Source organism: Toxorhynchites rutilus, chromosome 3, assembly GCF_029784135.1.
Source record: "Toxorhynchites rutilus septentrionalis strain SRP chromosome 3, ASM2978413v1, whole genome shotgun sequence".
Taxonomy (NCBI): Eukaryota; Metazoa; Arthropoda; class Insecta; order Diptera; family Culicidae; genus Toxorhynchites; species Toxorhynchites rutilus.
The window spans coordinates 144896244-144916671 of NC_073746.1; the positions used below are offsets into that span (position 1 = coordinate 144896244).

At 38.7% G+C, this 20428-nt stretch overlaps 1 protein-coding gene across 9 annotated transcripts in view; it reads right to left on the reverse strand.

Moving 5' to 3' along the window:
• Positions 1-20428, reverse strand: part of LOC129774631 (voltage-dependent calcium channel subunit alpha-2/delta-4) — a 128631-nt gene that overhangs the window by 54668 nt on the left and 53535 nt on the right. For all 9 annotated transcript variants that reach the window (XM_055778415.1, XM_055778414.1, XM_055778413.1 and 6 more), the window contains one exon: positions 18392-18502. In XM_055778415.1, coding sequence (XP_055634390.1) covers positions 18392-18502 — 111 coding nt within the window. The remainder of the gene's footprint in view (positions 1-18391; positions 18503-20428) is intronic.

A 20428-nucleotide genomic window follows, 5' to 3' on the forward strand; every position in this document is an offset into this window, starting at 1 on the left:
ATTCATTCATGCATGGAAGGTTCTCCGTAAATCATGTTATCCAATTTTCATTTTAACGTTTTTAATAAGCTGCTCCCAATATTTCCAACAACATTGTTAAAGTCAGTCGAAACTAGATCTCGGTGTGTAGATAATAAAAGTAAGTGCTGTGCTGCATTTAACATGCGTTTTTTTTCCTTTTTAAATTTAACTACAATCCAAATATTTATGTTGCTCTTTCGAAGTTAACAGTAGCAACTTCATCTACGTAGAGAAAACAACCCGTATTCTAAAATAATCATTAAGGCGATGTTTCTACTTTTATAGAGATGCCCGCTTCAGAAGGATTCCAAAAGATGTTTCTTCTCATACATTTTTGAACATAGGACTAAGTTTAACAAGAATGTCTTCTTGTTCTTTAACAGCACTAACGTTCCTTAGGAAATTCAATTTATGGATCATTTTATTTATCAAGAGACTGTGGGCCTTATTTCCGTATACACTTCACGATGAAAAGGAAATGAACGACATGTCATGAAAATTCGTTTCATGAGTTAGTGAAGCGACAATCAAAGATAATAATGGGTTTTCAGGCAGAATAAACATTTTTCAAATCGAAATTACGAATGAAAATTGACTTCTCCATATCAAATTAATGCTCAATGTGGAAACTTTGTTTTCTGCATGTGGTAAATTAATCTCTTACAAAAAAATGTATCTGAAGGTAATTTTATATCATAACTAGCTGACCCGGCAAACGTTGTTTTGCCATTTAAATTAATTCTAGTCAATATTTTAGATGTTAAATAAAAAAATAACTAATGTATTGTAAGTGTGTTTGAATGTTTTAAATATCTATAAAATTAATCGATTGTGATCGATGAAGGATAGTTTCCATGTAGATATCACGCAGATACGTGAAGATTCTATCGTGTGTTGCATTGGACTGTGGGAAAATAGTCTTCCCGCACCCGAGTGTAATGATGGTCCATTCTTTGATGAAGACCAAACGCACCGCCGTCAATAATTAAACAAATTAAATGAAAACAAAAAAAATATTTTTATTAATAAAATGTATTCTATTATCTTAACTGACATTAATGCCAAATGTAAACGGAAAATAGTAATATACTTTTGGAAAAATAAAATAAAAATAAAACCATATTAATAAATCAATATTAATTGTGCTTTCCAGTCAGTAAAAAATACGCGCTGTTAGGTGTTAGGTACCGTTCATAAATTGGGAAACCAAAGATACACCAGACAACTTCATTGGAGCTGATGTACCAACCAATTTGGTAGCTCATTATTTCGTCGTTGTGATTCAATCGGGGAGTATTCACATCGGTATTAAAGGGTGTGTCACATCAAATTGCATCACGGAAAAAACGCTGTAGAAATTTAATTTTTAGGAATTATATCTTCAGCTTTCGCTAATAATTAGATAAGAGTGTATAGATCACGTTGGCCATGCTTCACTGTCAATTTTTCGTAAATTTGGAAAAATGTCGTCGAATGAAAAAGAGCGTCGTGAATTAATCCTGTGCACTCATTTCGAGAATCAAGAGTTGTCACATCGGGACATCGGTAAGATGCTGGGAATCGTCCAATCCACGGTCAGCAGAGTACTAAAACGATACTTCGAGAACCTAACCATCGACCGGAAGGTGGAGAACGGCAAAAATGGATGCTCCGTCAGTGAAAAAGATCACAAGCGCGTAGTTAAGCAGTTTAGACGTGATCCGAGAAGTTCGGTCCGGGATGTCGCCAATAAGCTGAATTTGTCAAGTTCATTCGTCCAGCGGACCAAGCAGCGGGAGGGCCTGCGTACATACAAGGTTCAGAAGGCTCCTAACCGCGATGAAAGGCAAAACATGGTGGGGAAGACGCGAGCCCGGAAGCTGTACACCGAAATGCTGACGAAGCCACATTGCCTGGTAATGGACGACGAAACCTACGTCAAAGCGGACTTTCGTCAGCTGCCGGGCCTATTGTTCTTCTCCGCAGAGGACAAATTCAGCGTTCCGGAGGAGATTCGCAAGCAGAAACTATCCAAGTTTGCCAAAAAGTACATGGTGTGGCAAGTGATCTGCTCTTGCGGAAAGCGGAGCGCCCCCTTCGTGATGACCGGCACGGTAAACGGGCAGGTTTACCTTAAGGAGTGCCTACAGAAGCGCTTACTACCACTATTGAAGCAGCACGAGGGCCCGACCATCTTCTGGCCGGATCTCGCTTCGTGCCACTATTCAAAGGACGTGTTGGAGTGGTACGAAGCCAACGGGGTCACCTTCGTGCCAAAGGAAATGAACCCGCCCAACGCGCCGGAGCTTCGCCCAATAGAGAAATATTGGGCGATTATGAAGCAGGCCCTCCGGAAGAACCCAAAAGTTGTCAAATCGGAAGCGGACTTCAAGAGAAAATGGATTTTTGTTCAAAAAAAAACTACAACCTGACGTTGTACAGAACCTTATGGACGGGGTAAAGAGGAAGGTGCGAGCATACGGGCTTGGGCTCGAAGTATGAACAAAAAGAAAATGCCAAAAGTTGTTTAATAGTTTTTATTTTACTGTCTAAAATTCAAAAGGATCGGTCTACTGAGCGAATTTCTACAGCGTTTTTTCCGTGATGCAATTTGATGTGACACACCCTTTATGAATTCGAAACACTTCCATATTGCTTCCTTTTTTCACGGACTTGCACATGTATTTAATGTCCGCGTTGTTGTTATTTGTAAATGATCATCCACCATTATCAAAATTTCATCGTTGATATAACGGATATCACCCTACGCTTTTGATCGTGTCGTTGATCTGCCACGCAAGATGATAAAAGTTTTAGATCACCACGAGTGCCATGAACCATGTTTGTGGTATCAATATTGAACAGTCAACCATATTCCGGAATCCGATTGCTTTGAACCCCGATCGGATCTCACGATTCGATTGAAATCGACTTTTACATTCTGAAATCCGATCGACCTCAATGCAATCGCGCTATGAAAGGTGGCAATCTTGCCTTGACGCAAAATGAACATCAAAATAATTAATCTGCATTCTTGGAGCAATTCTCTATCAGATTAACAGACACGAAAGCAATTTCAAATTGCTGAAATTAGAATGAAAATCATTACTCGATCTTGTTTAAATTCTTAAAAGTCATAACTTAACTGTTTTTCTAAAAATATCCTAGAATTTCCGCCAAAACTTCATCCATAATAAAAAATCATTATCAGCGACAATTTGCGTTCAACATTTTTCCCCACTTGCAGAGAATCATTCAAACGGATCAATTATTCGGAATTGTTTATACAAAAATACAAATATTGCAATCAAAAACAGAATATAGGGGTGAAAATTGGTTTTATATGGTTATATAAATTCTTTTCAAGTCAAATTTATGCAAAAAATACAAAAAAAAATATTCAGAATAAATCTAGTTTTTTCGCATAGGGCCACTCTAATAAGTATTAAATACACAGTAATCAGTATCCTGCGATACCATATATAGTTTACGACCTATTCTCATGCCTGCCAGGTTTTTTTGGGTATAATTTCATTAAAATCGGTCGAGCCGTTTCGGAGAAGTTCGACCTCGAACATCGTGACACGATATTTTTATATATATATATATACAGATACAGATGATATGTTTTAGTGGGAATATCGGGAAGTGTATAGAAAATAGGTTAAGTTAGGGTAACAAAGACGTGCTTCAAGTTAATAAATAACGCCAAGTAAAACTTTTGATTCAGATTTTAGCAATTTAAAACTGTCTTCAGGACGGCTAATCTGATAGAGAGTAGTAAACTTTGTTAAAAATTAATTTTGTATCCTGATGTCGATATTATACTGTTTTCATCGCGGATACACTTCATTTCGTTTTCACCGGGAAGTGTATACGGGAATAAGGCCATATAATTGAACCCTGATCATTCAAATACTAACAGTACTGAAATATTCTGAAACATTCCCAAATTATAACATAGCGTTTTTATATGGAGCAATTCCAAATGAAATCGACAAATGACGAAACATGAGTGTTTTTGATTCGAATGAAATTTTGTATTCCGTTTGGGTTCGAGGAAATGTGAGTATTCCACAACAATTGTTTTTTTTTTACTCAAGTGTATCTTTTCAATAGGGCGTATCAATTTTAGTAAGAGAAATCTTTGATAATTTGTATCTCGAAAACTATGCGTGGTATCGAAATAGTGTCTTAGAAAGAGTTATAGAGTATTGATGTTTACATATACACTAAGAACAAAAAAAAATTGGTACTCTTTGCCATACCTAAAACTAGTATTTTTATTTTTTTTATTTTATCATATAAAATAGGAATCATGTAGAAAATTCAAAAAATGAGTCCAAAATGATAATACTATATTATTTTTGACGAACTTTGTGGAACATCAAATTTTTATAAATTTTTGTATGTTAACATTCAATTTATGCCACAAATTATGAATCCTGGTGCAACTATTCTCGAGATATTTAAAATAATATTTCTAATTTATTATTTTATAGTAAATTTGTCGTGTTATACCGTCATGTTCATGAAATTTTATGAATTTGCTTATAACTTCCAACAACTTCTCCAAATACATCTTCATGGTAAAAATATATGTTTAGGAGTTACGTTGAAAACAATTGAAGACATGTGGGTTACTACAAAACGTGGAGACCAGTGTTGCCACACGTACAGATTTATCTGGAAAGGTACAGATTTTTTTCGTTATTTTTAGTACAGTTTCTGTACGGTACAGCGTATAGATTTTCGTCAAAAAGTACAGATTTTCGTCAAAAAGTACAGATTGGTACAGATTTTTTCCGCGTGTGAAATTTCTTACATTTGCACAAAGCAACATTAAAGTACACGACAACTTTTACACCGCAGTATCGCTTGGTGCTGCTGCTCATAAAAGCATTTACTATTAATTGTAATTGATTAGTTTTATAAGGACGAAATTCGTTGCGCTAGAGGCGTTCAGGATTGGTGGACAAAAATTTGATGTTCGAAAAGAATTTATGGTTCGATCGCATTTTCAGTGCTTCGATGCCTTGTTTGCCGAAAATCGACCTTTTGGGAGGCAATGAAGGTATGAAAACAAAATAATTATCGAATTTGAAGAACCGACCACATACATTTTGTTTATAGGCACAAAAAATGACATATGCAAAGTTTCAGCTCAATCGGACATGATTTAGAGTTGCCTCAAAGCACTCAAAGTTTTGATTATTTGACCACTCAAGCTAAGTCCCAAAAAATTTTTTTTTCGAGATAACACCAGATCTCGACGTTTTATGCATTTTTAAGACATTTGGGATCGAAAACAAATTTCCTTCGCTCCCCCCTTGGGAGATTTCCGTGGATCAAAAAATCAAAACTTTGAGGGCTTTGAAGCACCTAAATCATGTCCGATTGAGCTCAAACTTTGCACGGATTTTTTCTATGATTCAATAAACAAAATGTACATGGTCGGTTCTTTGAATTCGACAATTATTTTTTCCCATACCTTCATTACCTCCCAAAAGGTCGATTTTCGGCAAACAAGGCATCGAAGCACTGAAAATGCGATCGAACCATAAATTCTTTTCGGACATCAAATTTTTGTCCACCACTCCTGAACGCCTCTAGCGCAACGAATTTCGTCCTTATAAAACTAATCAATTACAATTAATAGTAAATGCTTTTATGAGCAGCAGCACCAAGCGATACTGCGGTGTAAAAGTTGTCGTGTACTTTAATGTTGCTTTGTGCAAATGTAAGAAATTTCATACGCGGAAAAAATCTGTACCAATCTGTACTTTTTGACGAAAATCTGTACTTTTTGACGAAAATCTGTACGCTGTACCGTACAGAAACTGTACTAAAAATAACGAAAAAAATCTGTACCTGTGTCCCAAAAGGTCGTTTTTCGGCCAAAAATTTGTTTTCGAGATGACACCAGATCTCGATGTTTCATGCATTTTTATGTCATTTGGCTTCGAAATTAAAATTTGGAATTCCCAAAGAAAAATCTAAAAGTACAATATTTCATAGTGATTAAAAAAGATTTTTCTCCACAACGAATATTTTCGATGGTACAGATTTTTGGTACAGGTTCAGGGAAGAAAAAGAACAAATGAAACAGGTTTTACCCCTTCTAGTACAGATGAAAATGTGGCAGCACTGTTGCGGGCCAGGATACTTTTCTTATGTGAGGAAGCTTTTATTATGATATTATAAAAGTTCCCGTTTCCAACCAGGCAGAAATTCCAGTATGTTTATTGCGAATAATTTCTATTCTGATGAAGTGAAAAGTACAAATGAAAAATCAAGATCATTTCAGTAAAATCAGGCAAAATTGAGTGGTTGTCAGGATATTAGGGATCGTGCCAAAAAATCTATAAAATCCTAAAAAATCAGGAAGGTTGGCATCTCTGGCTGCGACCAAGGGTTTACAATTCTCGATCGATAATTACCATAGAGTGAACTGCTGTTATAATTACATTTACGAGAAAAAGAAAACTCCTCGATTCAACTTGACGATGTTCCACCAATCAAATTCGATATCGTGAAGGATATAGGGGTGTATTTAGACTGTAAGCTAAACTTTAAAACACATGCCAACTACGTGGTTGGCAAAGCTATCCGTAGTTTTGGATTCTTCGTGCGCACTACGTGAAATTTTACTCGAGTATATTGCTTGAAATCATTGTTCAGTGCTATAGTTCGCTCAAATCTGAATACTGCTCAGCAATTTGAAATTTATGGAATCTGAACGGAGTCAATAAAATTGAAGCAATACAAAAACTGATTTACAGAATTCTCGCTAATACCATCAGGGCGAAATACTGATTGTTGACAGCAAATAAATAAATAAATAAATAAATATACAAATAAATAATTATAATAATATAATAAAGGTTGTGGAAAAAGTAATTTCACAATTCACACTAATAAAAAATCCTTTGCTGTTTTTTTGTTTGTTCTATTCAGTTGTGAGTTACAGGGTGTTACCAATGGAAGTCAACAAAGAGAAAATTTGATATATTTTACACTTTTTCTTTCATAAAGGCAAAAATGCAACCCAGACCGTTGTGAATGGCTTTATGGTACAGATACTGTAACAGCAAAATACGTGCAGTTTTTTTTTTTATTTCAATGACTTATTTTTAATTTTTTTATTTATTTTTTATTAATTTTTTAAAATTTTTATTTTTGATGTAAAACACTAAATTTAGATCTCTACTGTCAACAAACGGACCGTTTGAGGCTAGCGATTGACCAGAAACGTTGAGAGCTAGCCAACAGGAGACGTGTTGTGTTCCATCAGGACAACGTAAAGCCATACAAATTCGGGAGCATGATTGAAATATCTAATGCGTCCACCATATAGTATAGGTAGATATAGGAGTTTTTCGCCAATATGGACCAAGATTTCTATGAGAGATGCATTATGAAGTCACCTATAGAATGGCAACAAATTTTACAACAAAACGGTGCATGTTCGACCCAAATCGGACAATCCGAATCATATAAAAAAAGTTTGAGCTTCACCCAAAAATAATGGATTACCTTTTCCCCAACCTAATATATCGACCGCAAATTTTGATTAATTCATTTCATATAAAAAAAAATTTAGTGTCGTGCATAATGGTCCCACCACCGTATGACTATGCCGGGACATTATAATTTTTTTTCTCTATTATAGTGACTTTCAACACATTTTGGCCGATTCGTCACTTTTTTACTTCCATTTTTGGAAGAATGTCGAGAGTGAGAATTGAACTCGTGACCTTGCGCGTGGGGGTACCGTTCTGAATCATATTTCGGTCAGCATCATATTTCGGACACTTTGTAATAATATCTTGAAACGCTTAATGCCCTGATGATATAACTGTGAAATCAATATTACAATTGATTCTTTAGATTATTTCCTTGGTTTCACTATCATTTTATATTAGATTTACTTTCAAATTATAACATAGTAGGCAAAAATCTAACAGCACTACTCATTATTGTTTGTTTTTGACGTTCGCTTAGCGCGAGCAGGTAGAATATAACCGTTTATTAATAATTCAATTTCTCTCGTCTTTCATCCCTGATCATCATCGTTATCAGTTAACTGTTATTGCTTGGTAAGTGTTTCACAGTTGATTCTAAAACATGATGAAGTATATTGTGATTTTTCTTCAAAAAATTATAAAATCAAATGTCCGAAATTTGATTCGATTTTTGTTCCTACGATTCATATTTCGGACAATTAAAATTGGTGATACTACAATGTGTGTTTTCAGGTTTATTATGGATGCGAAGCGTAAATACAACAAGGACAAAGTTGAAGACCCTTTGGATGCCATTCGAGCAGGATCATGTATCCGTACTGCTGCACCCCAAAATCTAAATCCTCAGGAAATCCTCAGAATCAGTGTTGGCCAACATGCAAAGCGGATGTGGACGGATGGACGGATGGATTGCTGGATGAGAGCCCATTTGAGATATATAAATATATACTAGTGATATTGTAACGAATATCAATAAACATCATAGTAATAGAATATATTTTTTGAGGGACGAACAAGCAAACCATTTGTCATGACAATTGTCATGCGTAAATGCGAAAACAGAATAGAAACATATGGTATGAGGCATGTTGTCGACGCCAACCTCTCTCAGTTTCTATTCTGTTTTCGCATTTTCGCATGACAATTGTCATGACAAATGGTTTGCTCGGGGACGAACGAAACAGGTGAAAATCAAATCAGACTCTACTGCGGTTAAAAGGGGACCCCGATCAGGAAGGTCGAAAAATCGAATTTTCTTTTTTTTTGCATTTTTGGGGAGCTGATGCGCTCAGAAATTTTGTCCTAAAACGATTTTTCGATATTCGATTTCGTTGGAATGTTACAGTCAAAAGTATGAGATCACCTTAAGGGATATAGTATTGTTATACGAATTTTTGAACGCGTTCTCAAAACCATGTTTTTTTCAGCTGGTGGTATCGATATCTCAGGAATTAATCAACCGATTTAGCCATTTTGGATTTTTTTCGAATTATCAAAAACCCCTATGTAACGCTTTTGGTGTTGTCCTGAAGTTTCAAAATATTCTTAGGAATTCGTTCTGCGACACACCATTGCTTCAGAACCGATACCACCAACAAGGTACCGATTATTCGTTCACTCAAAAAATGGAAAAAACATCTTCAAATATACATTAAACAATAACCAAAATACCCGAACACTTCGTTTTTCTCATGTTTGATCATTTTATTGCATCAGTAATTGTACAGAAATACAAGTTGAGCATAAAACCACAAGAAACCGTTATGCAAACAGAGTGCCCGAAATTTGATTTTTTTTCATAAATAGTGTCCAAAATTTGATTCTTATTAGCTTCAATTGAAAAACATTTTTATTCAATCATTGTTGATGTAAGTAGAAAGTAGAAAGTTTAAAAGCTTTTTAAACTAATTTAGTAAAAATATCAACCAAATACTTGTACTTGTGCATAAAGTTTAGATCTGTTTTCTGCATCAAATGCCTTAAGCGTCCGAAATATGGTTCAGAACGGTATGTTACCACTACGCCAGATCGCCTCCTCGGGACATTTATTTTGAATAGCTTAATTAAAATTTCGGAACTCACCCCAACCAATCAGTTGGAACAATTTCACTGCAGAAGACGAATGGAATAATCTCATGTTAGTTAACGTTCAAACCGTACTTTATGTTCAAAGTCGTAACGAAATGATAATCAACGAAACCGTGATAGTTGCGAATAATAATATGCAGCGAGAAGCTATTTGCCATCACGCGACGGATAATACACATGCGCTTCCCGCGCAAAATAAATGTCGAAAGCGAAAACTCGCAGAATAATAATCATAACATATTATCCTTGAGCATCGAAGCGACTATTTACCACCCTGCTGGTGCAACCTTTTCACGCCATTGCAGAATGCTTTCAATCCTTGTCGCTCGTGGACATGTTTGGCCAACGAAAAAAAAGAAAGACGACACACTGTAAGGCGATTATTCGTTCGCTAGGATTTTTTTTTCTCTCACTCTCTCCCCACATCCGCCTCTTGGGCCTTTCAATAAGCGCACACGAAATTTCTCCTTTTGCTAGGCCAAACAATCGTAAACTTTATCTTCTACCGTTTCTCCTTACGGTTTCCTCCCAGGAAGTGCAGTGTTTTCTTTTTTGTTCACACTTTCAAACCACTACTGCCACCCCCACCCCCTCTCGACAAATACATACGAACCAGCTCCCCACCCATTTTCCACTCTATCTCGTTTCCTGCCATTGCTGCCAGGGCGCGATTCACAGTGGTGTATTTGCACTGCCAATTGCTGTCTGCACATACACTCTCGTGTTTTGCATAACTATACATTTTTTCCCTGACTGTTCATTCCTGTGCTGAAGCATTTTCTTCAGGAAGCGGGATGGTTTTGGTGCGGTTGTTGCATACATTGTTAACAGTAAAATAAGGTGTCTCGAAAGGTTCCTGTTTCTCATGCTTTCCACGTTGCATTCCGCCTTATTTTTGCCTGCGCTCTTTGGCTTCGAGAGGTATGGCAGAGGGAAATTAAGCGCAAGTGAAAGCAGTACAAGCAGGACGACTTTTCTCTTCATGCAAGTAACTAAATATTCTGCATTCGTGAATTAAACCAATTAAATTGAATTTCGAAACATGCTCTTAAACTTGCGCCTGCAAGGTGTTTACTGATTATCGTGATCATATTCTCACTAAGAAAAAGGGTTTTCATTCTCCGAAGAAAAGGGGCCTCAAAATGCGCATCAGATATTAGAACGTTTCTCACGGTTCTCAATAAAACGAGGTTACGAGTTAAATATGTCCCAGCACCAACATGATTAGTCTTATTGTAAGTGGTGCCTAATTCAAAATGCTCCAGTGAGAGTGAAAAATCCATCGAACTGGGTCAGGCCTGAAATCCCCAGGCTAATAACCGATTATGTTGCTTTTCAAGTTATAGAATCATTCTCTGCGTAGCGAAGCAAAGAGTCTTGTTGTAACAAAATATCAGGAACAAACCTACCTACAAACTCACACCAGGAAAGCCGGAACAGAAGATATGAATTATGTCGTGTTATTTATGATTTAATATCCCTTCGTAGAAGGCCGTAGCTCGAAACTAACCTACTACAAACCCTGCCAAGCCCAAGAGGAGCGATGAAGCTTGGGACTAACCCGACGCCGGGAGAAAGAATCAGACGCCTTTGAAAATTTGTATATGGATGGCAAAAAAAAATCCATAAATAGACTCCAGGAGCAAACCAACGGCATCTCGGAATATTCTAGTTTCATCTTGGTAGAATCCTTGCACGTCTGTTGGTTGCTTCTGTCCTTCTCTTTTCGTCCCCAACCGAGTTCGGTGGGTCTCTCGACACAACATCAAAAGTAAATCGCTTACCAAGGAGAAATAACTTTGTCGAGAGCAAAACAAAAATGCTACCCTCCGAAAAAGAAGACAATTTAAAATATGCCCCCATGCCACACTCCAATGAAGCCGCACCGTCGCTGTCGGAGTAAATACGCACGTCAGGAGGCCTCCTTGCTTTGGATCAAAAGTGCCAAAATACCCCATGCAAATCACGGCTTGCCGTGACTTGGGAATGGCCCTGCTGTTATAGATAATGAGATACGACGCTGATACTTGGGCTTTCCGGAAGCGTTCGGGCCTTTGCCAGCATTTAGTCAGGCAGTCTCGCTCCTGGTTCTGGGCGGAAGATGAATTCGTGACGTGCGATGAGATGTAATCCCATTTTAGTTCCGTCGTGCGCGTCCCCAAGACACACTGTAAACATTTCCTTAATACGTTAACAACACTATCATCCCACATACACTTGGGAGAGCGGTTTCGGAGCAGGTTTATGTGCGAACGGTGGCCCATAAATTCAAATCAGATGCTTTTGAGTGGGATGAGAGCAGCAATACAGATTGCAGATCGTGGCTCGTAACTTTTCGATTAAAGCTAGATTGTCACCAATCCAACCATTGCCAGAGAGGGAAACAACCGCGTATTCAGGTGTGCCTTAATTGTGGTTAATAAGTTTCCAGGCTATTGCATTCCTGGGAAATCCACGAAAATGTTTGACACAGTGAATTCCTACTTTTCCTCTCAGAATATTCGAAGGAGAAATGTTGTATTTCCTATAGATCATAATGATTTCATTATTTGTCTATTTGTTTAATTGTTTGAGTTTAAATTCATCTGACAACATCGTCTTAATGAAATAAAATACTTATAACTTGTTAATAACACATTAATACATGACATTAAGCACATTAGAATTCTCGATCCTGTTTCTGAAGCGTTGTTACGGCTCTCCGAAATCAAAAAAATGTTCTACTAATGAAAATGTCCTGATCATTCCCGTTATCGGTTCATGATGACCAAACGTTGAACGATGCGGGAACGATTGCAGCAAATACTGCCGCAACTGTCGACCCACTTGTGCCGTTGGACAGCCATCATCCAGCCCTTATATTTACACTTAAAAACATTGAGCACTTGAAATACGAAGATGTTGTCGACCCCGGGTCACTGAACTACAGACGGATAAACTTCACTGGATTGACTGAAGGTTTGGAATTGACTGACTGGTCTGCTGTTCTTAGCTGTACAGATGTTGATGAGTCGATTAATCAGTTTGGCCTCATCGTGAACAACTTGCTCATGAGCCATACTCCCCGATTCAAACCATCACCTAAGCCACCATGGTCGAACGGCAGGCTTCGAAACTTAAAAACCAAACGCTCGACGGCGCTTCGGAGATATTCATCGAAACGGTGTATGTATTCGAAGACTCAATTCAAGGAAGCATGCTCTGCTTACCGTGCACACAATCGCCAAAGATATGCTGGTTATGTGAGGAGAATCCAGGAGCAATTGCGTCGCAATCCAAGGATGTTTTGGTCGTTTGTAAAATCAAAGCACAAGGAAGATGGTTTACCCCTGACTATGTCACTCGGAACCTCTACAGCCTCGACGAACGAAACGAAATGTAAATTGTTTGTGCAGCATTTTGCGTCAGCTTTTGGCAAAGCTGGTCCGGAAAATCCATCCAATGAATTTCTCGATACTGTTCCTGCTGATCTTGTCGATGTTGACTGCTTCTTTGTATCCGAAGAAATGCTTTTTGGAGCGGCGCACAAGCTTAAGTCTTCGTATACTCCTGGACCCGACGGTCTACCAGCAATTGTTCTGAAACGATGCATTCAACCACTATCAACGCCACTCCTGAAGATCTTCAGACTTTCAATGGAACAAGCAAAATTTCCTGCAGAATGGAAAAAATCATACATGTTTCCAGTTTTCAAAAAAGGTGAAAAGCGGTCTGTAAGTAACTACAGAGGTATCACATCGCTGTGCGCTGGCTCTAAGCTGCTGGAAATAATTGTGAGTGAAGTAATTCGCTTCAACTGCAGGAGTTACATTGCTCAAGAACAACATGGGTTCGTACAAGGCAGGTCTGTTCATACAAATCTGATGGAGTTCATCACGTTTTGCATTGACAATACTGGATCCGGTAACCAAGTTGATGCTATTTACACTGATCTGAAATCAGCTTTTGATAGGATTGACCACGACATTGCCTTGAAGAAGTTTGCTAAACTCGGATTTTCTAGTAGCCTCTGCCGCTGGTTGGAATCGTACCTCAAGGATAGAATACTGCAAGTCAAAGTAGGTTCTTCGTTGTCGAATGTTTTCGTGAATGAAACTGGAGTTCCCCAGGGCAGCAATCTCGGTCCCTTGCTATTTGTACTATTTTTTAACGATGTCACTGTACCGCTCGATGGAAGGTGCAAACTGGTATATGCCGATGACCTAAAAATATACATCGTTGTGGAAAGTTTGGACGATCACTACGTTCTACAATCACTGCTGAACAAATTCTACGACTGGTGTAAAGAGAACAGAATGACTATTAGCATTGAGAAATGTGTCGTTATTTCAGTCCATCGAAAACTAAGCCGTGAGATCTTCTATTTTGACTATCGTATCAATGATCAAAAGCTTGAGCGTGTGGAGTGCGTCAAGGATTTAGGCGTCCTGATTGATTCCAGATTGACATTTCGAAACCACCAGTCTGCCGCAATCGACAAAGCGAATAGACAACTTGGATTTATGTTAAAGATTGCGAGAGAGTTTGATAATCCGCATTGCCTTCGCTCTTTATATTGCGCGCACGTTCGTTCTCATTTGGAAAATTCTTCAATCGTGTGGTCACCGTACCACAGCAACTGGACGAATCGAATAGAAGCCATTCAACGTAAATTCATTCGGTACGCCCTTAGAGAGTTACCTTGGAATAATCCGCAGAATCTACCGCCTTACAAAGCTCGCTGTCAGTTACTTGGACTGACTACTCTCGAGAAAAGGAGAAAACTGGCAAAAGCTGTTTTGGCAGCTAAAATTCTTACATCTGAAGTGGACAGCCCAATATTACTGGAATCGTTGCAAGCACACGTGTTACCCCGTAATCTTCGCCAGCGCAGCGGATTTCTGCGTATGCCACGGAACCGTTCGGATTTCACAAAAAATTCACCGTTTCAATCCATATGTTCAGCATTTAATGAGTTTATTTGATTTCAATGAGTCCTCATCTGTCTTCAAACTGAAAGTGCTCCAGCTGCTTAGCTCAACTAGATAATTTAAGCGGCTTAAAAATGATGAATCTCTTAATTGTTTATGTTTCAACGTAGTGTTTGTTGCCCACATGTATATTGGAGTTTTTCTTTCATGTAGACCATGTTAAGTCCGATGAATGTATATATAAATAAAAATAAAAAATTAAAATTAAAAAAATAAAAAATACGAGGATCGTAGGATTCGGCTGGGCGAAAGTTAACCATCTCTAGCAAGTTAGGTGCATCTAATTCACCACAAATTAGTTTGGCAACAAAAGTGGCTTGTTGAATACGCCCACGACGTTAAAGCGTATCCTGATTCAGTAATCGACATCTGGCTATATATGGCGGCAGATTCCGTGGATCGCGCCAAGGTAAATGCCTAAGCGCTCTACGGATGAAGCGTTTCTGAATTCGTTCAATCCTGATGCTCCACATGTGTTGATAAGGCAAACTACCGATGCGGTTTCAAGAATTGGCCTTACAAGAGAACAGTAGATTCACTTCAGGCAGTAAGGATCGGTGAAGTCCCTAGATATTCTTGAAATGAACCCAAGCTGACGATTAGCTTTAGTGATCAGCGCAGAGCGGTGTGCGTCGAAGGTGAGTTTAGGGTCGAGCGCTACACCCAAGTCGTTGACCTGACTTACTCTCTTCAAGATGATATTATCAATCATGTACTCAAATATAATTGGCTGTCTTTCTCGATAAAAAATCATGATCACACACTTAGTAATGCTGATGGTAAGTTTGTTCAGCCGGCACCAACATACGAACTGGTTAAGCAAGCTCTGCAACCGAAGGCAATCCTCGAGAGTTTTGATTGGCAGATAGATCTTCAAATCGTCTGCGTAGACCGATACATCGCCGGATGCGAGAATAAGCGACAAAAATATCGTTGTAAAATATCGCAAACAGCAGTGACCCTAGATTGCTGCCTTGTGGAACCCCCGAACAAACAGCAAACGGATATGAAGTGTGAGACTGGAGCTTAACACGGAGCGTCCTTCCAGAAAGGTATGACCTCAGCCAGTAGACGAATCCTTCAGAAGCACCAAGACGAGATAGTTTACTCAACAGGATGCAGTGGTCAATTCGGTCGAAAGCGGCTTTTATGTCGGTATAAATAGCATCAACTTGAGCTCCCTCTTCAAGGCGGTTGACACAAAACGATGAGAACTCTAGAAGATTTGTGCTTACCGAGCGTCCTGGCATAAAACCATGTTGTATTGGTGAGATATAGCTCTTTACTTCGAAGAAGACAACATCGCTCACGATCATCTCAAATAGCTTAGCAGAAAGGCTGGTTATCCCGCGATAGTTGATCACGTTGTACTTATCTCCTTTTTTGAAGACGGAAAACATATAGGAGTGCTTCCACACATCTGGAAAAATTCCTTGATCCAGTGAAGCAGTGTAGATACGGGAGAGTGCCAAAGCCAAAGCCAAAGCTGAAACACAGCGACAGAAAACTATTGCTGGAATGCCATCTGGGCCAGGAACTGTTGACCGTTTCAATTTTTTTACGCTTCTCACAATCATCTGTGGAGTAACAGCGAATGGCCGCAAGTCTATTAAGGCCTCCGGAACATTAGCTGCAGCACATTCGGCTTCGGACGGGGTAGCTGCACCGGCTACAAACATTGAAGCAAAGTGTTTTGAGAACAAATCACACGTTTCAGGAACAGAGGACGACTTTTGATCTCCCAAGAACATCTTAGACGGGATATCTGCAGTTTTCCGCTTGGAGTTTACAAACTTCCAGAAACTTCTTGGATTCCTGCGCAAGTTCGTCTGGACACGAAGTACGTATGATTTGTAGAGAGTTGCGTTAAGACTGCGGTATGCATTGCTAGCGAGTTGAAAATGGTGTTTTGTTTCAAAAGTTCGTCGACGACGCAACCTGCGTTGGCAGGAATTTTTTGTCGCGCCTTAGAACGCGTAGGAGTGGAGTACTCCATGCTGGAGACATCTGAGGTTTTTTTCGTGGAGTATTTGTTACTAGCCAGCTACAGACAAGTGCTCCCGTGGCCGAGTGGTTAGCGTCATAACTAACATGCCGGGTGTTCGGGTTCGATTCCCGTTCTGGTCGGGGGAATTTTTCGTCAAAGAAATTTCCTCCGATTTGCACTGTGATCACGCGTATTCTAGAGCTTGCCACTCAGAATGCATTCAAGGCGTGTTGTTTGGCATAGAAATCTCAACTAAGTACTAATAAAAATGACGCATGTAATACTACGTTGAGACGGCGAAGTTCCTCTAGGAACGTTAGTGCCATTGAAGAAGAAGAAGAAGAAGCTACAGACAATTTCGCAAAAGCGCGTTGCCATATTGTTAACGTCCTGACCAAGGACACTCCAATCGTAGCTACACAGAAACTCATTGAATGCAGTGAAATCAATTTTAGTGTAATTCAACGGTTTTTCAGCTTCGTTACGATCCTCAGCAGCCGACACTACTCCACCTGTGGCTGATAATGGTGGATGGTGCAGTGCCACCGATAACAGTGGCGATACGGATTCGCTAAAAGGTATGTTAATGTCGGGTGCACAGAAAACCAGATCCAATGTGCGGCCACGAAAATTGCGAATGAAGTTGCGTTGCTGGAGATCGAGAAAGGTGACTCCATCTAATAGAGGGTTTCAGGTCAACAACAGAATCGGCATGCAGTTCCCACGCAATATGAGCCTGATTGTAATCACCTCATATTAAAACTGTGTCATCAGAGGACGCAAGGTCACACAACTCGCGTACACAAGCTAAATGGGAATCATAAGCCCCCACGTCACGACTGCCGGGAGGAATATATACTACGCAAAGTGACATCCTTTTCCCACGTATGGTAGTAGAGACACAAATCTGTTCTAAGCAACCTCCATTTCTCGTTTGAACCGCTACAGCAGTGAAACGACGAGCTACTGCGATGAAAACTCCACCGAATCTGCGCTTAGAACTGTTAGAAGGGCTACGGTCGCAGCGAAAAACGTTGAACTCAGCACCAAATAGCTGCAGGGAGTTGATACTGTCGACAAGTCCAGTTTCGGTCAACATGATGACGTCGTAATTGCAATCGCTCACTGCCACAAAGAGATCGTCAATGTTCGTCCTAAGGCCGCGTACGTTTTGGTAGTATAGCCATATACCATTTGTAGTAATGTTGTTGCCCCCGCTAGAAACCAAAGGCAGATCAGGTCGTGAATGGTTTCCAATTGAAGTATACTCGCCTCACTTCACTTTATAAATTAGTTTTGACATGAGGCTTTTCCATATATCACAAATATAAACGTACAAAGTATATACATACAGCAAGCAATATAGAAACGTTGATGAGCTCAAACGAACAGGCTCAAAATAATGATAACTTTCTTGCCAACAAATAATCGATTTAGTTTGTTTTCTTTTGGCTTTTGGTCAAGATCGCTTCCAATTGATAAATCTGTAGAACAGAAAATTTGTAAACCGCCATAACGGCTCATTTCTAGTCTTACAATTATTCTGGACAAAAATCATTTCCTGTAATACTTCTCTTCCCAGATTTATCAAAACATAACCGAACTCTGGTACCAGAGTTCACAAAAAGCCACAATGAAAACAGGACATTAACTTTCCAACGAACCTAATCCGAACTTCTCCGCTGGATTGCACAGCAGGAGGATTGTAAAAACAGGTGAGGGGAGCCTGCATGTTTCGAAAACGGCATCTGGTTCCCCGTACGTTAAAGATCAATCCACAGAAGCATTATCATCACCATCATCATCTGGCGTATACTTACCATGACAGCATTCATTTTAAAATCCATAAAATTCTTCACCTCGGCAGCCAGCTCACGTAGCAACAGGATGCCGTCCTTGCGACTCACATCCACGTCGCGTTCCTTGTATTTCTGAAAATGAAACAAAAAAAGCAGAAAATAGATTTAGAATTTTAGCCCTGGTGGGAAAGCCGTTAAGTTAAATAGGCAGGCGTGAAACCAGCGTCGGAATTGAACGCGTAAGTCTCGCCCGATGTGGGGGTGAAGAAAGCAAGAGGCAATTTCAATCATTTGACAATGACACGATGGTAGCGCAAACCGTGGGGCGAGCTCTCGCATAATGACGTAATTGGCCACAGCCTACACGCAAACAAATACATCAATCTTCGACCGGTCGGAGCGACAGTTTCGATTGGTCAGCCCACCACGGCCCGCCGGACCAGGAAAACTATAAAACAAATTAGTGTCAAATGATAGATTAATCAGTTCCATTATCGATTCAGCTAATAGGGCAACTGTTGGTCTGATGATGATTGTTCAGCGTCCTTGTCGGCGTGGGAAGGATAGCGCGGTGGATAGCAGAGATGATCAGCAAACGCAACATTTCTGTCGCGCTTAGAAATATTCCTTTTTCCGAGGTAGTGATGGTCAAAAAATATTAGGTTGGGGAAAAAGTAATCCGTTATTTTTGGGTGAAATTCTTCGTTTTTAATAAGCTTCGGATTGTCCGATTTGCATCAAATATGCACCGTTTTGTTGTAAAATTTGTTGCGAATGTAGCTTCATAATACCTGTCTAGTAAAAGTCGTAGTCCTTATTGTAGAAAAATAGCAATAGATTTTTACAATCTTCTTTTGATTCCAATTTCATATCACTAAGAAAGTAGTACAATGCGAAATAAGGGGGTAATCGCTTGTTGCCAGGTTCGGACTATATGGTGGATGCATTAAAACATCCCAAACACGCTCCCAAAGTTGAGTGGCCTTGCGTTGTTCACAACACCTCCTCTGTTGGCCAATTCTGGACGTTTTCGGTCAATTGCTAGCTTCAAACGGTCCATGTGTTGACTGTAGAGATCTAAATTTAGTGTATTGCATTAACACTAGAACTACCGACATTTGTTGTATACATATTTCTACCAAACCGGTCATTTTGACCGGTGTAAAGTTCAGATGTCAAAATATAAATATTCGAAAAAAAATTACAGAGAATAAAATATATTTCATTCTAATATTGCAAGTACATGATAAATACATCTATTTGCATAAAATAAAGTATTTTAATTCGTATTTTTATTTAGACATAAAAAAGTAAGAGAAACAGAGTGCAAAGTGCAAAGTAATTTTTGAAATGCTGTAACTTCTTGAAAAATCAACCTATGAAGATGGGATGCATTTTGAAGCTCGAACTTCCTTGTTTTTGAATATGTTATGAACATATTTTTATCTGGGTGTATGTAGATGTATTGTACAAAAATATCAGGAAGTAATAAAAAATCGATTTCTTTCTGTCTTTTCAAACTTTTTGTAGTCTAACACAATTTTTTGCTAACCAACTCAATAACAAATCCAATCAACCTTATTAAACAGCTTTCATTTGATTCCTATAACATTCCTGTAGGACTTTATTTTTATATTTTTATTTTTGTTTGAATGAAAAATTACACCTTAATCATTGATGATACATAATTCAATAAATAATTATCACATCACAAACGGAGAAGTGGTTTTGAAAACTCCAATAAATTTCGTATAAAGTTAATTTGTTGCTTTGACGAAAAAAATTATTTTATTTTTTTGCATCAATTTTAAAAAAGTGTCAAAATGACGTTTTTATACTATCTTAGAAAATCTTCTGTAATTTTGCAAATATTGCAGTAAGTTGGAATGTTAGCAGTTAAATTTAAGCATAGTGTATCCCCTAAACTCCTGTGAACACTTCATATTTATACGCTCATCCGTTTTTTCTAGGCGATTAATCAAAATTAGAAATTTAAATTAGATTTAAATTAGAGCAACACTTCATCGCACGCTGTACCAAAATTAAAAAATGCTACGT